At 57.0% G+C, this 20,433-nt stretch overlaps 1 protein-coding gene across 3 annotated transcripts in view; it reads left to right on the top strand.

The window, feature by feature from the left end:
* The window catches only part of FLT1 (fms related receptor tyrosine kinase 1), a 139,578-nt gene that overhangs the window by 32,829 nt on the left and 86,316 nt on the right, over positions 1–20,433 (top strand). For all 3 annotated transcript variants that reach the window (XM_036228396.1, XM_036228397.1, XM_036228398.1), the window contains exons 4-10: positions 5,333–5,457; positions 8,752–8,914; positions 9,006–9,142; positions 11,466–11,640; positions 12,426–12,543; positions 14,546–14,715; positions 15,070–15,229. In XM_036228396.1, coding sequence (XP_036084289.1) covers positions 5,333–5,457; positions 8,752–8,914; positions 9,006–9,142; positions 11,466–11,640; positions 12,426–12,543; positions 14,546–14,715; positions 15,070–15,229 — 1,048 coding nt within the window. The remainder of the gene's footprint in view (positions 1–5,332; positions 5,458–8,751; positions 8,915–9,005; positions 9,143–11,465; positions 11,641–12,425; positions 12,544–14,545; positions 14,716–15,069; positions 15,230–20,433) is intronic.

Raw genomic sequence — 20,433 nt, 5'->3', positions numbered from 1 at the left:
TTGAGAAGTTTTCCCTTCTGATCTGTATTTTAGAAAAGTTTGTGAAGAATTGGTATTCGTTCTTTAGAGGTTTGATAGGATACACTTGCCCATTGGGCCTGGGCTTTTCTTCATGGGCAGCCGATTACTTTGCGGGCAGTCTGATTGCTAATGCAGCCTCTTTAGTTGTAGGTCTACATGGGTCGCCCGTTTCTTGTTGGGTTAGTTTCAGTAGTTTGTGTCTCTCTAGGGACGCGTCCATTCATCTGTGACCTGATTTATCGACATATCCAAGTTCCTCTTTAGGGCTTTTTGTTTTAGGAACATCAGTCGTAATGTCTGCTGTTTGAGTTTATTCATCTGCCTTCTCTCTTTTTCCTCGGCTCGTCTGGCTAGAGGATTGCTAGTTGTGTTTATCTTTTCTAAGAAGTAGCTTTTAATTTCATGGATTTTTCTCTATTGAATATTTTTCTGTTCTCTATTTCATTATTTTCCACTTTTATCTTGATCACTTCCTCTCCTCTGCTGCGTTTAGGTTTCGTTTGCCATTTTTTTACCTAGAGTTCCAAAGTGGAAGCTTAGATGATTGATCTGACATCTTCCTCTTTTTCAGTCTAGGGTCACAGCTGTAAATTTCCCTCTCAACATTTTTTAGCTCCATCCCGTAAGTTTCATTTTCATTCATTTTGAAGTATTTTCTAATTTCCCTTTCGATTTCTTCTTTGATTCATCAGTTATTTAGGAGTGCGTTGTTTAAATTCTACTTTATTTATGAGTTTCCCGACTAGTCAGAGAACATGCTTCGTATTATTTCTATCCTTTCACATTTATCGAGGTTTGTTCTATGGCCTCGCACGTTGGGAAACATTCCACGTGCACTTGAAAAGAACGTGCGCCGTGCGGTGACGGGCGGAGCCGTGATGGGCGGAGCCTCCCGCAGGCGCCTGCTGGGCCCAGCTGGCCATCAGTGACGTCCACGTGGCCCGTTTCCCTCTCGGTCTCTGTCCAGCTCTGCCCGTTAGCGGACGCGTGACACTGAGATCTTCTGTTATTGTCCCTTGTCTGATTCTCTGCATTCCTGTCAGTTTTCTGTCACGTGCGTTGGGGCTCTGTTAGGTGCGCGTGTGTTTGTACTTAGTATATCTTCCTGATTGACTGGCCCTGTCATTACTATGAAATGTCCTTCTTTAAATCTCGTGACATTTCTAGTTTTAAAGTCTGCCTTGCCTAATGTGAGTGTAGCTCCTTCGGCTTTCCTTGTGGTCACCCCAAAGCTGTCTGGACTCCTCACAGGCGCTGATGGGCAGGCTCCTCTTTCCCCTTTTTTGGCTCATGTTCCGAATGAGCTATTTCACCAAGGAACACACTCTCCCTGGGCAAGTCGGCGTGACCCGCGACACGAAGCCCCGCCCGACGGGACAACCCTCGGGCTCGGACAGGACCCCCCTCGTGGGGCTGCCGCGTTAGTTCCGTCCTCCGCACCTCATGCTCAACGAAGTACAGCTGTATCTTTTAGAATAACTAGGAGTCGTCCTGACCAGGACTTAGAGGTGAGGAAAACGGAACTAAAGGGAAGAGAAATCAGGAAAAGTGTGTGAAAATCACGTGCTAGGAAACAAGGTGTTTACTCTTGAACCCCTCAAGTCAGGAAAGCTCCCTGAATTCTCAAGCCTGAGTGCTGGGGGTCGCTCGCGCGTGCACTCCAAACTCGGCGGGACTCCCGGGTGATGCAGAGCGGAGTGGAGCGCGGCCCGTGCCCGTGTGCCCTACTGTGCCACCGTGGCTACAGATCCCGAAGGAATTCAAAAGACATTAGAAACCGGACGCCGTGAGCGCTGGGCCCTGGGCCATCCTCCCGCGTCCGAACCCCCTGGTCCTCAAGGGCGCGGCCCAGAGGCCTCCGCCGGGCGAGCGAACCTCACCTTCTGTGCCCGGTTCCCATTGCTGCTTTGAGCTCCGAGGGTCTGGAAAGGGGAGGGTGGGGTGACCTCTGCCTCGTTGTGTGCTGGCCCGAGCCCCTGGTGACAGTGTGTCTTTGGAGCGGCCAGCCGGTTCGGCCTCAGGAAGCCACTCCACGGTGGTGGCTGGGTTTGGAAGGCATTTGTAATTCTGTGACAAAGACGAATGTGTCCTACGGGAGCGGTGAGTGGTTCTACCGGCGATATTAATGGAACCGTGACCTCTTCTGTATCTGGGGTCCCACAGAACGAAAACATTTGTCTTCTAACATGTCAGGCGAGTTCATTCTCAGCCCTTCCCTGAAGCAAACTGCGGAGGAAACGGACTGTTAAGAAGCCCGGGGCACACTGCTTGTGAGCGTGCGTGTGCCCACGGCCTGAGCTCGTCCGCGAACACGGCGGGTTCACAGCGCCCCCATAACGGTGATGCGAGCGACACGCTTCGATTTGTGTTGGGATGGTCACAACTCGCTGGCATCCTGACATCTTTGAACAGAAATCGTCGTGGGTGGGCCCAGTGCTGGGATTCAGATCGGCATTTGAGGGCCAATGGCTGTAGTAAAATTCGAGAGTTGGGGCACCCAGAGAGACAGCGGGAGTAACTCCAAAGCTGCGCTGAACGAACCCCCCTGTTTTCGCCTGGACCGGTGTTCATCAGCCTCGAAACGACTGACGTGCACTGTGTCCTACGGGAACTTCGGTGCCGGCGTCCTTGGTTGCAAATGGTCGCTTAAGGAGGCAGTACGTGAAATGTGAAGGATTTACAGTTTCGTTACGTGAATTAAGCCATTTCCTGGTGTTTGTGTTTACCTTGGGACTCACAAAGGGGACAAAAATACAGACTCACAGGAGGAAGGAAAGGAGTGATCAACCCTCAGTCGTCCCTGCCTGAATGTCTAGCTCAGCAGCTTTATTTAGGGGAGGAATTTCGTGCTGATAAGTGAATCTTTGTCTCTGTATAATTAACTTTTCCTCTCTGCATCTGCTACTACGTGCACTGAGCTTCACTAATAGACACGTGACTATTAACTATGACAGTTTGTGTCTCATTATACTGGACGAAATGAAAGTGAATTAAAGGCAAACTTTATAGTTTTTCTCAAGGAAAAATGGAAAGTGCTTTATAATACGAGACTTAAATTCAATAATTAAAAATGTTATTATAATGCATGATCATTCTAGAAAGTCTGACAAATACGGAAGAAAGTAAATGAGAAAATGATGACAACCCATAAAGCCACGACTCAAAGATAACCATTAACATTTCAGCACATACATTTTGTCTTTTTTTGGTGCCATTATATAAATATATATATATAGGTTTATAGTTAAGATTATGAGTAGAATTTGCGATTTCCATGTAGCCTAATGCCCTCTCCCCGTATGTTCAACTCCTTCAAAATAATAAGAAGAAAAGTAAGAGCTAATGCCATCTGCAGGACACCGTTCTACATGCTTGTCACACGTTAATCCATGCCAGCCTCGTTATGACCCTGTAAAGCAGACTTGGTGAAGGAGGCAGAGGGCGAGGCGGTTCGCCTCGCGACTGGTAAGGGGCAGAGCCGAGGCTGAGACCCAGGCTACACAGCGCGCGCCCTTAGCCTGGTCTGACTCTGGCCTGTGCTGCCCCGTCGCGTCCTGTCGGTCGTCCCGTTGGAGGAATTCTAACAGCAGATGGTGTGACACGGGACACACTTTCCCCAGAACATGTGAAAACCAGCCCGGGCTCTGGACGACCATAGCCGTCGGCAGCCTGCAGCCCCTCCCGCGGGGGGGCCCGTCTCTCGATGGGGCGACTGGCTGGAGAAGCCGCCTCCGGAGGGTCCGGCCTCGGGCCTGGCTCTGCCGGGGCTGGACAGCTCATCTGCTCACACCCCTGGTGCCTCCTCCAGAAAACGGGGCCGGGCGGCCCACCCTTCACCGGTTCATTCATCACACACGAGGCGTTTTCCTCCACCCGCTCTCTCCAGGAATCTACCATCCCGTGCGTAGCCGGAGAGGTCCGCGGCTGGGTCCGGGTCAGGGCGCTCCGCGGGACGGGGAGCTGGGGTGCGGGGAGAGCCCCTGGACGGGCGGCGGTGCAGGGTGCGTGTGGCACGGGGCTGGCCGGCAAGGCTCCCACAGGGTGTGCACGAATCACATGGGCACAAGGGGGCCGTGGGGACGGGCTCCCTGTGGGGCCCTGTCCAGTGTGTGCCACGGTGTCCCGCCCTCAGCGGGCTGCGGCCACGTCACTCTTATTTTGGTGGGGGTGGGGGGAAGGGAGCTTAAAACTACAGAAACGCGTCGTCCCACGCTCGAGAACCTAGAGGCCCGGAGCGCAGGTGCGGGGGCCACGCCTCCTCCGCCTGTGACCCCTCACCTGCCGCGCCCGCCCCGACCTCCGCCCTCGCCGCACGGTCCCGTGTCTGTCTTCCTGTGGCCTTCTTACCTCCCGGACCGGGGCCCCACCCTACCTAACTGAAATGACCGGGAGCAGGTGGGGCCCTGCCTGGTTTCAGGACGAGGCGGAGTTAGCGCAGGACCTCCTTCCGTCTGGCCGTGTGGCTGGGGCCGAGGGGAGAAGGCGGCAGGGGGCAGGGCCACCCCCGAGGGGCCTGCCGTCAGCGGACTGCCGAGGGCAAGGCCTTGGCGCACCGCGGGGACTCAAAAGGAGCTGGTGCCCGGTCGGGTCCCCAGGGGCCCCCGGGGGAATAACGGGGAGGCCGACAGGTGGTCCGAACCCTCCTGGGCCCTGAGGCGGGCACCCTGGTGCCGAGGGAGCCCCTGCAGACCCCGCCACGTGCTCCTGCTCACACTGTCCCACGAGCAGGTGCGTACGCGGGAAACAGACCTAAAACTGTGTAGAATCCACGCGGATTCCCCGCTGCTCCTCCGGCCTCTCCCCTCCCCGCTGAGAGGCTCGGACCCTCACTTCAGTCAGAGCGAGTCCTCCGGGGAAGCAGCTTCGGTCATTCACATGCTAATCCCGTCTCCAGCCTGACATCTGCGTGGCCGCTACCTGTGTCCTCTGGGCCCCAAAGTCAGGGGGCCCTGCACCCCTGTGACACCCGCAGAGGGCCCAGGGCGCTTCCAAGGCACTCGGCGAGGCGGGGGGGACTCGGCGGGGCGGGGGGGGGGACTCGGCGGGGCGGGGGGGACTCGGCGGGGTGGGGGGGACTCGGCGGGGCGGGGGGGGGGACTCGGCGGGGCGGGGGGGACTCGGCGGGGCGGGGGGGACGGCACAATGTCCCCCTCCCTCTCACGTGCACCTTTATGGCTTTTCCCCTCGGTGGCCTAAACAGCCCCGCCCCAAACCGCGACTGTGTCTGCGGGCCGCGCCGCCTCTCCGGCCCCCGGCCCGATGTCCAGACTGCTCACGTGCGTGTGTGTTTTTCCCTTCTCTTCCCATCCAGATACAGGGAGGCCTTTCGTAGAGGTGCACAGCGAAATGCCCGAGATCATATACATGAATGAGGGGAGGGAGCTCGTCATTCCCTGCAGAGTCACTTCGCCCGCCATCTCCGTCACTTTAAAAAAGGTAAAACTGAGCAGTGCTGCTCGGAATCCTTCCTCCGCAAACGAGCGTAACGAGCGTTCCGGTATTCCGTGTCTGGGGAACGGTTTCCTCATAGACGTTTGGGCTCCTGACTTCCTACAGCCTCCTTTTACTATGACGCGTCAGGTGCTAGAAATTACACCCATGTGCGTGTTTAAATGGAATAAGATGATCATTTCTTAAGCATAAATCTACATGAATAATGAAAGAACTAAAATCGTGAACATTTTGGTGCTTGCCACAAATCCAAGTTTCTGCAAACGTGCGAAAAACCAATTTATTGCTTATGCAAGCTGACAGGCTGGCAGAGCGGTTAATCCAGGCCGCCTGGCGGGCGCCCGGTCCTCAGGGCCCCGACCCCCACCCGTGTCGCCTGGAGCCACCACCTTTGGCGTGAGCTGGGAACTCGCCTAAGGGAGGCTCGTCTCCTGCGGGGCATCGAGCTTAGCCTCTTGGGGGGAAAAGGGGGGAAATGCTGTAAAGGAGGTTTTTCTTCATTTTGTGTTGTAAATTGTGCATGTGGAGAAGGAAAAGGATGTGGTAGAATCTAACAGACGAAGCCGGAAGTGTGACGTTCCAGCCAGCTCGTCCGCAGCGAGGGCTTAGGATGTCGCTGGGGTCGGGGAAGAACCGCAGCGGACCCCGAGAGCTCCTGGGCTTTAAGGGGACGCTCAGGGCGTGTGGGGGAGCATCTCGCCGCGCCCCCGGAGATGCCGCTCGGGGTGTGCGCGGAAGGCGCTGGGAAGGTTGAGGGAGTCTCAGGACCGCCAGGACCCTGAGGCCGGACTCACGGGGGCGTCTCCCGCCTCCCTCCCGCCCTCACTGTCCTGCCGTGACTGAGGGGCAGGACCGCGGGACGGTCCACCGACAGGCTCGGGCTCCCGCTGCGACTGTGCACCACGGCCAGCAGATGCACGATCGCTGGACGTCACAGCTGGAGACGCCGGGGGAGTCCGACCCGGGCGGTGGAGGAACCCCGAGGCCCCGCGCACGCCCCGCCTGGCCCTCCCGTGCCCGCGGCAGCCTCCCCCGAGTGGCGAGTCTGGGCAGGGGGCAGGCCGGGCGGTGAGAGCGGGAGCGGGGGCCTCCCGGCCTGGCTGCCGACCACGCTGGGCCGGCCCGCTGGGCAGACGGGCGCGTTAGCGGCCCCTCTGCCGCAGGTGGGGACGGCTGAAGGACGGCCGAGGGGCCACCTTCGACGGCACTTCGCACAGGGGCCCGTGCCAGGGGCCCGGCCGAGGGTGAGCGGCCGCTGTTACCTGACCTGGCACTCTGATGCCCACACTCGCCGTGCTCCCGAGTCAGGCTCTCGGCGACGTGGCATCATGGCCTCACACTCTGAGTCCGATGCGGACACACCGCGGGGAGATGAACCTTCTCTGCTCCCTGCAAGCCCCTTTTGACCCGAACGCACGCCTCGTGCAAAGGTCATTCTGGATTTCCACGTGTGAAATCTGGGGGTGGGGGCAGGTGGTCTATTGTGTTCTCCTGCCTGAGATCTCTGACACAGAGAGAGAGACAGACAGACAGAGACAGAGACAGAGAGACGGAAGCATAAAGTTCTAACAGGGATTTGGGTCTGACACGTAAATGCTGGAAATTCTCTGACCTGTTACACATCTGAGCTGACATAACAGAACACAAAGTCTCTCCCCGTCTTTTCTCCTATTGTCCCCTTTCTCGTAACTCACCACCCCCCCTTCCCACGCCCGCGCGGGTGGCGCCCTCGTCAGCCGGAGACGCCCCCCCCCCCCCACACACACACACAGCGCTTCCCTGCAGGCTGCCCGCTGCCCGCCTCTGTGTGCCCATGTCGTCACGGCCACGGCTGGCGAGCTACACAGTCCTCTGCTATTTTAGCACTTGTCAGCTAGAGATAAAGTTATGGCGTCACTGAACCTCTACTAGTGGCAGTAACGGGTAGATCGGAAAGAGACGCACACCTGAATTCTGCTGTATCTGTAAGCCGTGCTGAGGGAGCCTGTCGGCAAACCCGTCTCTCAGATTCGGCACAAGCCCGTTTTCACATACTGTGAAAGCATAGTGGATTTCAGTCTTGGACCTAAAGTTTGCTGAATTTTCCCTCGGTCGTTCACACCGAGTCAGAAGAGCACGTTCTTCCTCCCCGGGGAATGCGGAGCGTCCCTAAGTCCACAGGTGGAGTCCCGACTCACTGGGACACGCCTCGCGTCTCTGATTGCTTCCAGTTCTTCACAAACGGGACACAATCCGTCCCAAACCCAGGGACGCTCGGGTCCCACGTGCACGAATCCAGACGTAGCCCCTGGGGGAGAGCCACTGGTGCCTCTGGGACGTTCAGCCGCGGACCACAAGTCCCAGCCGGAACGGTTGCTCCAACAAGCAACACAAACACATGATAAACGGGTAGAGTCATGAAAGGTGCGCGTTTTTAAAGAAGGTAGAAAGGATGTAAAACTTCACGGCGACTGGCCTGCCCTCCTAATCCCTGGCGGGGAGGTCATCTGATTCTCCCTCCTTTCCCAAACAGGGATCCGTACTGGTGGCAGCCAGCGGGCCCTGCTCCTGAGGCGGGCGCCCGGCCATCAGCAGCATCTGGCCCGGCCCCCTGTGGAGCAGTGACCCTTGATGGCGTCCGATCCCGAGGGAGACTGCTCACACATAAGGGCAGAACCCAATCCGGAGTCTTTCCTTCTGTTTGGACGCCCTGTGTTGGGGAGGGCCCCGGAGGGTCTGAGAGCATGGCGCTCACTCGTCACAGGGCCTCTGGCCTCCGCGTCCGCTGGCCGCCTGGGCTGGGGTCGTGGGGGCTTCCCTCCCGGGGGCGGACGGTGCCCCGAGCCTCCTCACGATGACCCCGTGAGCACGGGGGCCTGGGATGATTGCTCGTCCTTCAAAGACCGTCACCTCTTAGGTAAATCACGCACAGCAGGAGGACAAGTGGACTCTTGAGGATAGCGTGGCAGCCCCAGCGGGAGAAATGCCAACCGGCTTCTCTATTGAGCATCAGGCCGGTGTATTACAGAGGTTCCCAGAAGCCAGAGAGACTCGGTCCCTCCAGGGCGGGTGCCGGTTGTTGCCAAGGCTGATGATAAATGTCCGCAATTACTCTGACTTATCACAATAAATTAGAAAAACAGCACCTGCAGAGAAACCCGAAGGACCACCCGTAACGAGCCGGTATTTGTCTCGCCCATGCTAGCTGTACTTCAGGCGAAAAGCCTTGGCCCACGACCCGGGGACGCCCCCGCCGCGGCGTCCGCGCGGTCTTGTGAACGCCCGTTTCTCCCTTTCCAGTTCCCACTTGACACTCTGGTCCCTGACGGGAAGAGAATAACCTGGGACAGCAGGAAGGGCTTCACCATCTCCCGGGCGACATACCGAGAAATAGGGCTCCTCACCTGTGAAACCACCATCCACGGGCACGTGCACAAGACCAACTATCTCACACTCCGACAGAGTAAGTGAGCGGAAGCCCAAGTGCTCGAGGCCGTAACCTGCGGCCCGAACTCTGACTCGAAACCACACCGTGTTGTTTCCTCCGCCCGCAGCCAACATAATCCTCGACGTCCAGATGAGCCCGCCCGGCCCGGTCAAGCTGCTCCGCGGTCAGACTCTCACCCTCGACTGTACCGCCACCACCCCCTTGAACACGAGAGTGCAAATGACCTGGAGTTACCCCGCCGAAGTGAGTGACCCACTTTTCTATGTCTTCTGTAGGAGAGTATTTATTTTTAGTAAGTGAAATGATGCTGGGTTTTTTTGTTGTTTGTTTTTTGGGTTTTGGTTTTTTTTTTTTTTTTTTTTTTGCGGTGGGAAAAATCAGAGTGTTCTGACTCCTGCGGCAGTTTGGGTCAATAAAGAAGCATTCAGGTTTGGTTGGGGTGCTTTCCTTGCCTGGCATTTCACGAGTCTGATATGCGCAGATATGGCCTTTTGATGTCCGGGGGTTTTGTTTTTGAAGTGTACGGGCTGGTCTTTCTATTGCATGATTCTAGGTGGAAAAGGGGATTGTTTTGTTTCATCCTTGGAAACTGTCCTCCAGGATTTAGAGATGAGAGAGAGATTTATCACTGAACGCCAGGCAGGGACTCTCCTTTGCAGCAGCAGTGGCAGAAAGCTGTTGTCAGCGCACTGATTTAAGATCCCGGCAGACAGTCAGGCACCTGATCGGAACATGGTTAGAAAAGATAACGCTGCCCAGCCGCCCGGTGTCCCCTTGGGAAGCGACAGAGGAGCCACTCTGGCCTTCAGAAAGACGAGGGGGATGAGGACTGAGCTGGGTTCTCTTATTCGAGTTAAACGTCCGCGTACGCGGTAATTGTTGGAGGACTGTGTAGATGGGAAGCCCATGGTGCGCAGTTCCGGAGCTCTGACGGCGACCTCAGCCCTCGCTCCCCGGGTGTCACTGTGCCTTGTGTGGCATCTCCCGAGTGTGGTTGTTGGGCGCATTATTCAGATCGCACAGTCACCAACACCACTGCGATTAAACCACGTGCGAGAGGTCAGCGCCCCAGCCCCGGGCGACGGTTCCCGTCAGCGTTTCTTGCCATGGGAACAGAGTAACAACAAGGCGTGACCGCTGCCCGGGATGGGGCACACTGAAGACTCCTTAGTCATAAAGCGTTTTCTGGAAGGTGGTAGCGTTTCATTTAAAGAGGAATGCTACAACTTGTGGCGGTATTTTCCGGGTTTTGATAAAAATCAAATATTCTCAATAAGGCTAAGAGGGAAGGCACTTTAGCCCGGTTCGTGTGGCTGCTCTAAGTAAGAGCGTGATGTGGCCGCTGAAAGCCACGCATCTTCCGGAATGGCCCTGTCCAGGGGAACGTCCGTGACGGAAACATTCTGTGCCCCCGGCACTGGGCCCGGCAGCCGCACGGCCAGCGAGTGCTCGGCCACGTGCCCGAGTGTGGCCAGTGCAGTTCCCAGCCCCACGCGGCTGGTGGCTGCGGCTCCGAACGACACGGCTCTGAACGACGCGGCTCTGAACACGGGTCGGTCGGTTCTCCTCCGAGGCAGGCGCTAGGGACGGGGCGCATCCTCGTGGGGGGGGGGCGACCCCTACGCACGGAGTTGCTGAGCCCCCCGGTCTGTTCCTCGGGCGGGTGAGTTTCCGATGTCCAGGGGGGCGACCGACGTGTCTCTGGCCCCTGCCGAGAAGGGAGAAGCGGCCTAAAGCATCTGTCCCCCGGGGAACAAGAGGACAGGGGGGCGGAGCGGGCGACGCTGGCGCGGAGGAGCCCGGCTAGGGACCCCGGCTCCGCTTCCAGGGTCTTCTTCCCACGCCCCCTTCGTGGGAAGGTGACGTAGCACGTGGTACGAAATGCAGTGCTGAAATACAGAAAAAGGAAAGAGGAAGGAGCAATGAAGGGAGCAGGCAGGTGGCCGACCTCACTTTCTCAGGTCCGGGATGGGCCCCCCGGGCGTGGATGGCACCCCCAGGGGCGGCTGGACGCGCCTGAGGCTGCGCTGGCCCGAGGTCCAGCCGGTGTGGCCGGCGCCGCGTGGGGCGAGATGCCGGAACGGGGCGCTGCGCTCTCGCGTGGCGGTCCAGAGGAGCACTGTCGTGGGCCGCAGGAGACGGCGTGGTCCGCGTCTGTGCCCGCACGCGTGGCGGCCGCGCCCAGGACCGCGTCGCTGTGGGGGGGGGTGTGTGCGCCCGGGGACGGCCCCAGGTCCCCCCCCCCCCCAGGCCCAGCTCCGGCCTGCTCTGGCCGCGGTCTGGCACCTCAGTGTCCACCTGCGAAGGGACAGCGATCCTGTCCGTCGGCCCGCGCTGGGCTGAGAGGCCGCGGAGACGCAGCACGTAGAGTCTGTCTGAGGAGGACGCGCTCGGCGGACGCCACCGGGCCCCCGCTCGAGGCGCACGCGGGCGGACGCGGCCTCCCGACGGGCCGCCCCGCCCCGCCCCGGGCTTCGCTCCCCGGCGGCCGGTCCGCGCGGGTCGTGGCCGCGAGCGCTGGCGACGGGGGCGCGGCCATCACCGCGCCTGCCCCGCCTCCCCCCAGGAGCAGAGCCGGGCTGCCATACGGCGGCGGATCGACCAGAGCGACCCCCGCGCCAACGTGTTCCACAGCGTCCTCGTCATCGACCGCGTGCAGAGCCAGGACAGGGGCCTTTACACCTGCCACGTGGCGAGCGGCCCGACCGCCAGGGCCGTCAACGCCTCGGTGCACGTCTACGGTAAGCGGCCGCGCCCCGCGCCCTCCTCGCGGGGGGTGGGAGGTTCCGCAAAGCCAGGGCGGGCTCTTTCGGCCGGGCCCCCGCACTCCCCGTCAGGACGCAGACCGCATGTGCGCCCTTTAAATCTAACGCCTTTGAACTGGAGAGCGCGTGTGGCGCTCAGGAACTCGGTCAGGTCGCACCGCGATCCACACGAAATCAGCACTTACGTTCCATATAAAGAAAACGGGAAAACGATCGTGTTCACCTTTATTTTCTGGGGACATTTTCTCAGGTATTACTCTGAGTTAGAGAAATAAAAACCGTGGTATGATAAATCGTTCAGAACGGATGCTGTTTTGTTCGGTTTCACTCTCGTGAAATCCTCATATTGTTGCTTAATTCCAATAGGCTCATTCCTAAAAAACAAAACGAAACAAAACGTAAACCTGTCTAGACTCCCTAAAATCCATATTCCACTGTTGACAAGAAAGGCCATGAGGACCAGAAACTCGGGGACGGCGCTGCCCGTGGCCTTCGACGGGCTCCCGCCCCGCCCCCCGTTGCTTCTTCGTCGATTTCCCCGTCGGGTTAGCTGTTTCGGGGAGCTCCTTCCTGTCGGGCTCTCAGCAGCGGCTTCCTGAGTTTGTGCTGTTGTGACGGAGACAGCGAAGTGCCCCCCCCCCCGCTGCCCCCGTCCGCGTCCCTCGCGGTCAGCCCCTGGGCTCGCCGCGAGGCCTGACCGGAGGCCAGCGCCGTCCATGCACGCAGCGTCTCTTCTAATGCGCCCGTCGCCTCTCTCCCAGGCAAACCATTCATCAGCGTGAACTTCCGAAAGCAGCAGACGCTCGAAACCGTGGCCGGCAGGAAGTCGTGCCGCGTGTCCATGAAGGTGAAGGCGTTCCCCCGGCCGGAGGTGGCATGGTAGGAGCAGTCACTGTCCTGACGCGCGCCGTACGCGTCGTGAGCAGGGGCGCGCGGGGGCGTGGGGGCTGGAGAGAAACCCAGACGAGTTCCGCAGACCCCAGCGGAGCACTGAGTCTGGGGCAGGAATGCAGCGGGCCGGAGGGGCCGCGGCAGGGCCGGTGGGGCCGGGGCTCGGGCCGGGCTTGGGCCAGGGCAGAGCCAGGGCTTTTCAGTGCTCTTGAGCTTTGGTCCTTCACTCACTGTGACCAAATTCCTGCATCTCTAAACCTCCCTGTGATGTCAACATCCTGTGAATGGACCGCGTTGGGCGACGACCAGGAGGCGTCCTGAACAATGACACGCTCCATTAACCCTGAAGAAGTGCGCCCTTGTGACGAGGATAATAATTCTTTTATTATCTGCAAATAATTCTTTTATATGCAGCTGGGTTGAAAGTTCCCGTCTTGTTTTAAAATTAAACAAATATTAACAGAGACGAGGCTTGTTCCGCCGCAGGGCGGGACAAATGGACCTACTTGAACTAATTGCGTTTGTTTTGGCTCCAAGCTCGCATATTCAGAAACTCCTGAAGCAGAGATTTGCTAATGCTCGTACACACCTGATGCAAAACAATGTAATCTGCTATAATCTGCAGTCATTTTGAAAATCACTTCTAAACGCCAATCTCCTTGGCTCCGGTCATTGCGTTTTAAACAAAGAGGGCACCGCGAAGCTGACCGGGAAACAGCCGCACAATGCGGAGGTGGCGCCGAGACAGGATCCGCGCGCCCAGAGCGCACTTTGCTCCCGGTGCCAGGCGAGCATTGTGCTCAATTCCGGCTTCCTCGGCCGCTGACCAGGTAACTGAGTCTGCGCTCTGCCCCCTCGTGCCGTGGCCGGGGAGAGGCGTGGGGGGCTTCACAGCCCCCGAACCGGGTGACAGGAAGCTTCCTCCCCGCGGGTGCGCATCGGCCCTGACCAGGAGCTTCGTCTTCCCTCGCCTGACGGTGTCCCCTCTGGTCACTGAGGAGCACGGACCTACCCCAAAACCAGGACTCGATCCGTTTTTGAAAAGCACTGACTTGTTCATGGGAGCCGGCTGGAAGTCGCACTGGGGTGGTGTCTGTGACCGCTTCGGGACACGGCCACCAGCAAAGGGACGTCCCTGCCGGGCTGTGCAGCCTGCAGGACACGAGCCGGGGCTGCTCCCGGCGCCGCAGACCTTCGTGTGGGCAGTAAACTGACAGACCCGAAACCGCCCGTTTCAGAGACCGTGCCGTTTAATGAAATTGCAGAATTTTCGAGTTAGAAGAGATCTTTGAGAAACCCTAGAACACTGGAGAACCTGGGGCCCGCACGGACGCGTCGGGGTGCAGGGCACGGGGGTGAGCGTCCTGCTCCCCGGTTCTGTGCATAGCTGCAGGTTCCCTAAGCACCGACTTAGAGTCAAGGTTTAAAAATACCTTCTGTAAGTTATACCTTCTATTTGTGAATTTCGTGCCTTAGCTTTCTTCCTGGGGGAAACAAATCTTGACAATCTTGATTTTGTGATAGTTTCTGAAAGGGACAATTGGTATGACCATTTATATAGCTAATAAGAACTCCACATTGAGACCACAATAGGAAAATCTATTTTTATTTTTATCTGGAGAAGTGATCTAGTTGATGTGACGTACAATGGCCCTTGTATTACTGATGGAGCCTCATGGAAAATTCTGGAAAACATCTCGAGTGGAATCAGCTGGTGCCTCTGGGTTAATACTTAAGTCGCACCGGCGACCGTTCCCCTTGTGGGTACATCAAACCTTCGCTTCTCTGTCTTCCCTCGGCTGACTTCTTCCTCTTTGCCAATAAAGAGGAAGCGTTTCCCGGTCTGCACATCACACCTGGCTTTACTGAAAAGTCAGCGTCCACATTTTTTAATGAACACTGAGGCTCAGAGGCTCGAGACGCATCCCCGTGAGCTCACGAAGGTGAATGGCGGGGTGGACTGGCTTCCTGACCGTGCGCTTCCCCGCAGGCTGAAGGACGGACTGCCCGCCATGGAGAGGTCTGCGCGCTACCTGCCTCACGGCTACTCGCTGATCATCAAGGACGTGGCTGCGGAGGACGCGGGGGAGTACACCATCCTGCTGGGCGCGAGGCAGTCGGGCGTGAACAAAAACCTCACGGCCACGCTCATCGTGAACGGTAAGGTCGCTGTTCACACTTCCTCCTGGGTCTGCTGGGGTACGGTCGACGGGCATCTGTAAGTCAGAGGTCAGTGAGACGGCATTGAAGAAAACGAAAATCCGAACAACGATTTTCAAAGCCACCTCCACACGCGACGTGGCTTCTCGTAATTACCGCCGTGCCGTATCTACTGCTATGGGGTCAGGTGTTTAATGCTCTCGAAACACTTCTGCTTGTTAAAATCTGGCGCTGTCATGGCGGACGGGAGGGTGTGCTGTTCCCCTGACGTCGAGACCGGTGACAGCGTGGCCCCGCGCGCCGCGGCCCGGGCAGCGCGCCCTCACTCCGGGTCTGTCCTCCGCCCCTCGGCAGTGAAGCCCCAGATTTACGAAAAGGCCGTGTCGTCACTTCCGGACCTGACGCTGCACCCGCTGGGCAGCCGACAGAGCCTGACCTGCACCGTCCACGGCGTCCCTCAGCCCGTGATCGAGTGGTTCTGGCAGCCCTGCGACCACAGCCACCCGAAGGCAAGGTAGGGCGCATCCTCGCTGACACCCGGGTCGAGGTTCTTCGGTGGGCGCGGACGGGCGTTCGCGGACGGGCGCGCGGCGCGTCGGGGGCCAGCGCCTGCCCTGCGCTGCCCAGTTCCCCCCACTTTGCCGACCGCTCCCTAACTGCTCCCGCTGGCCTGCAGCTCTGCCAGCACAGGGACAGGAGCGAGCGCCCCGTCGGCCGTCACTGGGCCCTCGGGGTGGGACTCCGGTCTCTGGATTTCCTGTGGACGACCCCCAGACTCCGGCTTCACACCGGTCTCCCAAACGGCAGGGACCGCCTTCCCGGCAGCCACGACCCGCCTCTCGTGGGCTCTGCTCACGCTCCCCCGCCCGGCTGACGGGCGCCCCCTGCGTCACCAGGTGCGCCCACCTGGTCTGTTCTCTGAGCTCCGAGCGCTGGCCCCGGGTCTGACACACTGCAGGCGCCCGCGGTGCGCGCCGGGTGAAGACCCCCCGCCCGCCGTTCACTCTGCGGTGTGTCCTTGCACCCCGACGGGGCTCTGCTTGCGTTTTCCGCATTTCGGTTTAGAGGGATGGTACAAATGAGAGTTCGTGGGAGCTCGTTTGATGAACAGGACTGAACTGATAGGTACGACAGGAAGATATTATTGAGATTGCCCAGGAATTGTCATTATGCCGGAACTTTTCTTTATTGCTTTGAACTCTGCTTGCAGAGCGTTTGGGAGAACTGTTATTCAAGAAATTTAACTTGCCAAAAGCAAACAAGACATAGTTCTACCATAAACAGACAGAAGTGTTTTCTAGATTCTCCCCACGATTTCGACTCCTCTTCGCCTTCTGTATTAAGTTTTAGTTTGAGGCACATTACTCTGATACTGAAGGTTACTGCTGAGTGATGGAATTTCTGAGAAGTAGCTGTTTTCACACGTGTCTGACTTCTCAGCTGAAATGTGGAGAACTTAAAAATCTTAAATTCCTTGTTTACCACTGTGGGTATCTGACGCAAAAGAAAGTGAGATATACTTTCTTTTGTTTGTGTGTGTGTTTTGCTGACTGGAGGGTGGGCATCCATATTAATGGGCTCACTTCTTTAAGGCCTAAATATTTGGGCTAACCTAACACGTAAGTAAATTAAAAATAACTAAATATTTTAAGCTATTAGATTTGGATGTAAGTGTAGAGTTGAATTTTTATGGAGTAACAGGCTTTTACAGATATTTTTAATTTTTGTTTTGATAACAGCAAATCTGAAATTTCAGTTCTATTTAGGATGACAGCTAGTAACTATGTTATAACAATTATGAGTGATAGAGTAAATTATTATAAAGCTAGGTGTGAATAATGCTAATAAAATATGATTTGGGGAGCAAGGTCAGCGGAAGTGGAACTCTGTAAACGTGGGCTCTGTTTTTCCAATTTCTGTGTGGTGCGGGCGCCCTCCCCCACGTCAGGGGGTTACATTGCCCAGGACCCCCAAAGCTGCCCCATTCCTCATGGAATTCGCTCAAGACTCAGAGCAGTGCCTTAAATCTTCAGTACATGCCTGCTGACCATTTGACTTATTCTTTGTTAAAGGCTTCGCTTTTTTGGTATTTTTTACCAATCACAAGGCAGATCAGAAATGGAGGCTTTAACACTTTTCAGTGATGCTTCATTTAAAAAAAAATGTTGCTGCTTGAAATTATCTGCTGAAAAAGTGGTTTTGGCAGTTAAGTCAGTACATTAAACTTAGAAGTGCCGGGGCCTTTGTGCACTAGGAAGGAAACAGAATCACTCTATGTCAGAGAGAGCTGAGCTAGAATTGACAGGTCAATGAAACCCTCAGTAATTACTAAAAACTTTCAAATATGTTTTTATACAAATATATTCTATATACTCAGATCAACATTTAGATTCAGTTGTAGACAGGAATTCTAGTAAATGATATTTGAAAAAGGGATGTTCTATTGCACAAACTTGAAAAAGTCTTATTTTGAATTGCATAGTAACCTATTTGCATAGTGGTATGTGTGTGTGATCATCAAGAGAGATTAGGCGATTAGCATACGGCGGGTCCTCAGTCCTTTCGGTCAAAGTTGTTTATGACAGTGACAACATTATAACATGGGAAAGATGAAATACGTCCATTCCGGGCTGGGGCCTCTGCCCGCGGGGCCTCTGTCCGCGGGGCCTCTGTCCGTGTGTCCTCTGTCCGCGGGGCCTCTGTCCGTGTGTCCTCTGTCCGCGCGTCCTCTGTCCGTGTGTCCTCTGTCCGCGGGGCCTCTGTCCGCGGGGCCTCTGTCCGCGGGGCCTCTGTCCGTGTGTCCTCTGCCCGCGGGGCCTCTGTCCGTGTGTCCTCTGTCCGCGGGGCCTCTGTCCGTGTGTCCTCTGTCCGCGGGGCCTCTGTCCGTGTGTCCTCTGTCCGCGGGGCCCCTGTCCGTGCGTCCTCTGTCCCTGTGGAGTGTGCGAGTTCTCCCGGTATCGGCGTGGGTTTCCTCCGGGGACTCCGGTTCCCCCCACGTCCCAGATACGTGCACGTGCGGGGACCTGGCCTGGCCCCATTGTCCCCATCTGAGCAGGCGCGGACAGGCATGGGAGGCCCTGGGATGGGAGGGCGCCCTGTCCGGGTGGGTCCCGCCTGGCGCCCTGAGCGGCCCGGTCGGGGACGGGCTCCCGCCGCCACGCCCCTGACCGGCGAGCGCGCGCTGGGAGATGGTCATCTCACTTCTTCTTCGTCTGTCTCGGGTGGATGCGGAGCTCACGTTTCCTTCCGTGTTTAACACCAGACGTGATCAGGGTCTTCGTTTAGAAGCTGAGTGATGCTTCTGTCACCCGGGATAGGCCGTGGGAACCTAACTCTTGTTTCTATTGATTAGCCTCGGGTGACGCTGCTTTCCTTATACGTCATTTCTTAAAGTCACAGTGTCCAAACACCTGTCAGTGACACCGAGGACTTGCTGTGCACACGTTACTCTCGAATTTGTAAACCAGTTTTCAGTATTTACATTTTAGGTTCTATTAAAGGCCACAACCAAAGCATTGGTTTTGAGGCTGGAATGTGTTTAGGTAGCTCCAAACTATTAATTGGTGAATGCGTCTAGATTAAAGAGGTTCAGACTAACTCAAATTGTATAATTTTCTGAAGTCTAATAAATATATAAGTATATTTTAAAACTGATCAGAACTGCTGCTCAAGTAGTTCATCTTTACGGATATTAAGAAACATAAATACATTTAACGGAAGGTTCCTTCTTTTTAGAAGGCGTTGTGGTAGACAGCTGAGCTGTGTTTTAACGGAATAACACTAGTTCGATTCACCTAGAATTTGTTCTTATTAGGGAAAAAGAGGGGGAAAGGGTGTTTTTTTGTTGTTTTTGTTTTTGTTTTTAACTAATGAGCTGAGAGGAAATGGAGCGAATCTTTCTCCCTTATATTTTTTTTTTGCATATTTGGGCGGCAAAGTAGAACTAGAATATCGCTTTTGCATTTTGAATAACATCCAGAGCTATGAGCACGGAATGAGGTAGAATTTGGAGGTTTTCTCGCCCTCGGGAAGTGGCAGAGACGTCTAAGTAGAAACCCCTACGTTTGCGGAGTCGGCTGGCACAAGCCTGGGCAGCGTGCGTGAGCTCGCACCTTTCGCTGGGTCCTTCGCAGCTCCGCCTCGCGTGAGGTGAAGAGGGTGACATGCACGTCACAGAGCATTTGGGAGGGGCACGGCACCACGGAAACGGGAGGGGCAACTTTTAAATGAGGCCTCAAAGCTTTTGTGGAACTGGGAAACAATTTTCTGCCTACTGTAGAGCTGGTTTCGCAATAGCGAGAATTTTTACCTAATGTTTCTGAGAAGTGAACACAAACTGTGGAAAGTAAAATGTAATTTTTCCGTGCTCAGAATTAGAAATCTAGTGGGTCCGGGTTGTAGAAGCGAGGAAAACATGACGTGATTTTTCAGAAGAAGAAAAGAAGGGAACGCAGACGAGGCGAAGGAGAGAAGGACCAGACCCGAGAGCAACGTGGGTGCCGAGGTCCCTCCCCAGGGCGGCCCGTCCCACCGGCCCGCTTCCCCGCAGGAGGAGGTGATGCTGGCCTTGGCCCCCGAGGCGGCGGCGGTGGCGGAGTGGCCGTGGGAGGTCCGGCTCCCCTCCCCGAGGGCCGAGGGCCGAGTTCCCGGGGAGTTCCTGAACCTCGCCTCCCCCCCCCCCCCACCGTCTTTTGAAGAACTGAGCAGCACTACGAGACGGGCCGTGCGCTGAGCTGGTCTTGGGCTCATGGCTCTCAGTGTGTTTGGCCACAGGGCTGGGCCCGGCTCACAGGAAACGCCGCTTGGGCGAGGCGGCCCGAGCAGGGAGGCTGCCCTCAACGGAACAGGGCGCTGGGCTGGGCTGGACGGAAGGGGCCTCCTCTGGGGGACGGACGGGGACGGGGAAAGGGTGGTTTGGGCCGAGTCCTGCAGACCCGCACCCCACTTTGGCAGTGTCATTTTCTCAGGAGGACGCGAAGTTGCCGAGAGGCTGCGCTTACTCGCGCGTGCGTGAGGGCCGAGGAGCCCCTCGGGGACCTGACCGGACGTCTGTGTGCCTGGACAAGTCGCCTGCCCCCCGCGAACGCGAGGGTGGTGGGTGGGCTTCCGCTGGCATCTGCACGAACTCAGACCACCCTTCTTTTAAAGCTCGGGCCTGCTTTTAGACGGTTGCTGCCGGCTGGGCCGTCCCCTCGGGGCCCGAGGCCTGCGGCCTGCGACCCCCGCCGCTGCGCCCCGCGCCCAGGCTGCTGTAAGCGTCTCTCCCACTGCATGGTCACGAACGACCGCCGCACGGTGAAAACCGGCGCGGGCAGATTATAACGGGCTTGCGACACACGCTGCGTCGGTGCCCTTTAAGTAAAACAAGGTCAGGTGTGTCGTGCTCTTCGTGACAATCTCCTCTTCTTCACCTGTGACGGCCAACAAAACACGCGGTGAGGTGCTTCCGCGGCTCCTGCTGCTTTAACAGGTCCCACACCTCTCGCGTGCACCTTGCACACTGCTGGTGCTAAGCCGGACGCACTATCCGCTGCCGCACGGATGTTTACTGGGCACCGGCCACGGCTGAAACGCAACGATGTCGTCTCTCTGCAGCATCTACGTTTCTGTCACATACGACCGAGCGCATGGTGGCTGCTCATTCCAGCGCTCTGCCTACCTGCGGGATTTCCGCGCCGAGGTCCGAGGGCGAGAGGCCCGGGAATCAAGGAAATGGGA

Source organism: Rousettus aegyptiacus, unplaced genomic scaffold (assembly GCF_014176215.1).
Source record: "Rousettus aegyptiacus isolate mRouAeg1 unplaced genomic scaffold, mRouAeg1.p scaffold_m13_p_11, whole genome shotgun sequence".
In the NCBI taxonomy this organism is placed as follows: domain Eukaryota; kingdom Metazoa; phylum Chordata; class Mammalia; order Chiroptera; family Pteropodidae; genus Rousettus; species Rousettus aegyptiacus.
Note: the sequence above shows the minus strand (reverse complement) of the source record. Positions and strands in the feature narration are given on the sequence as shown.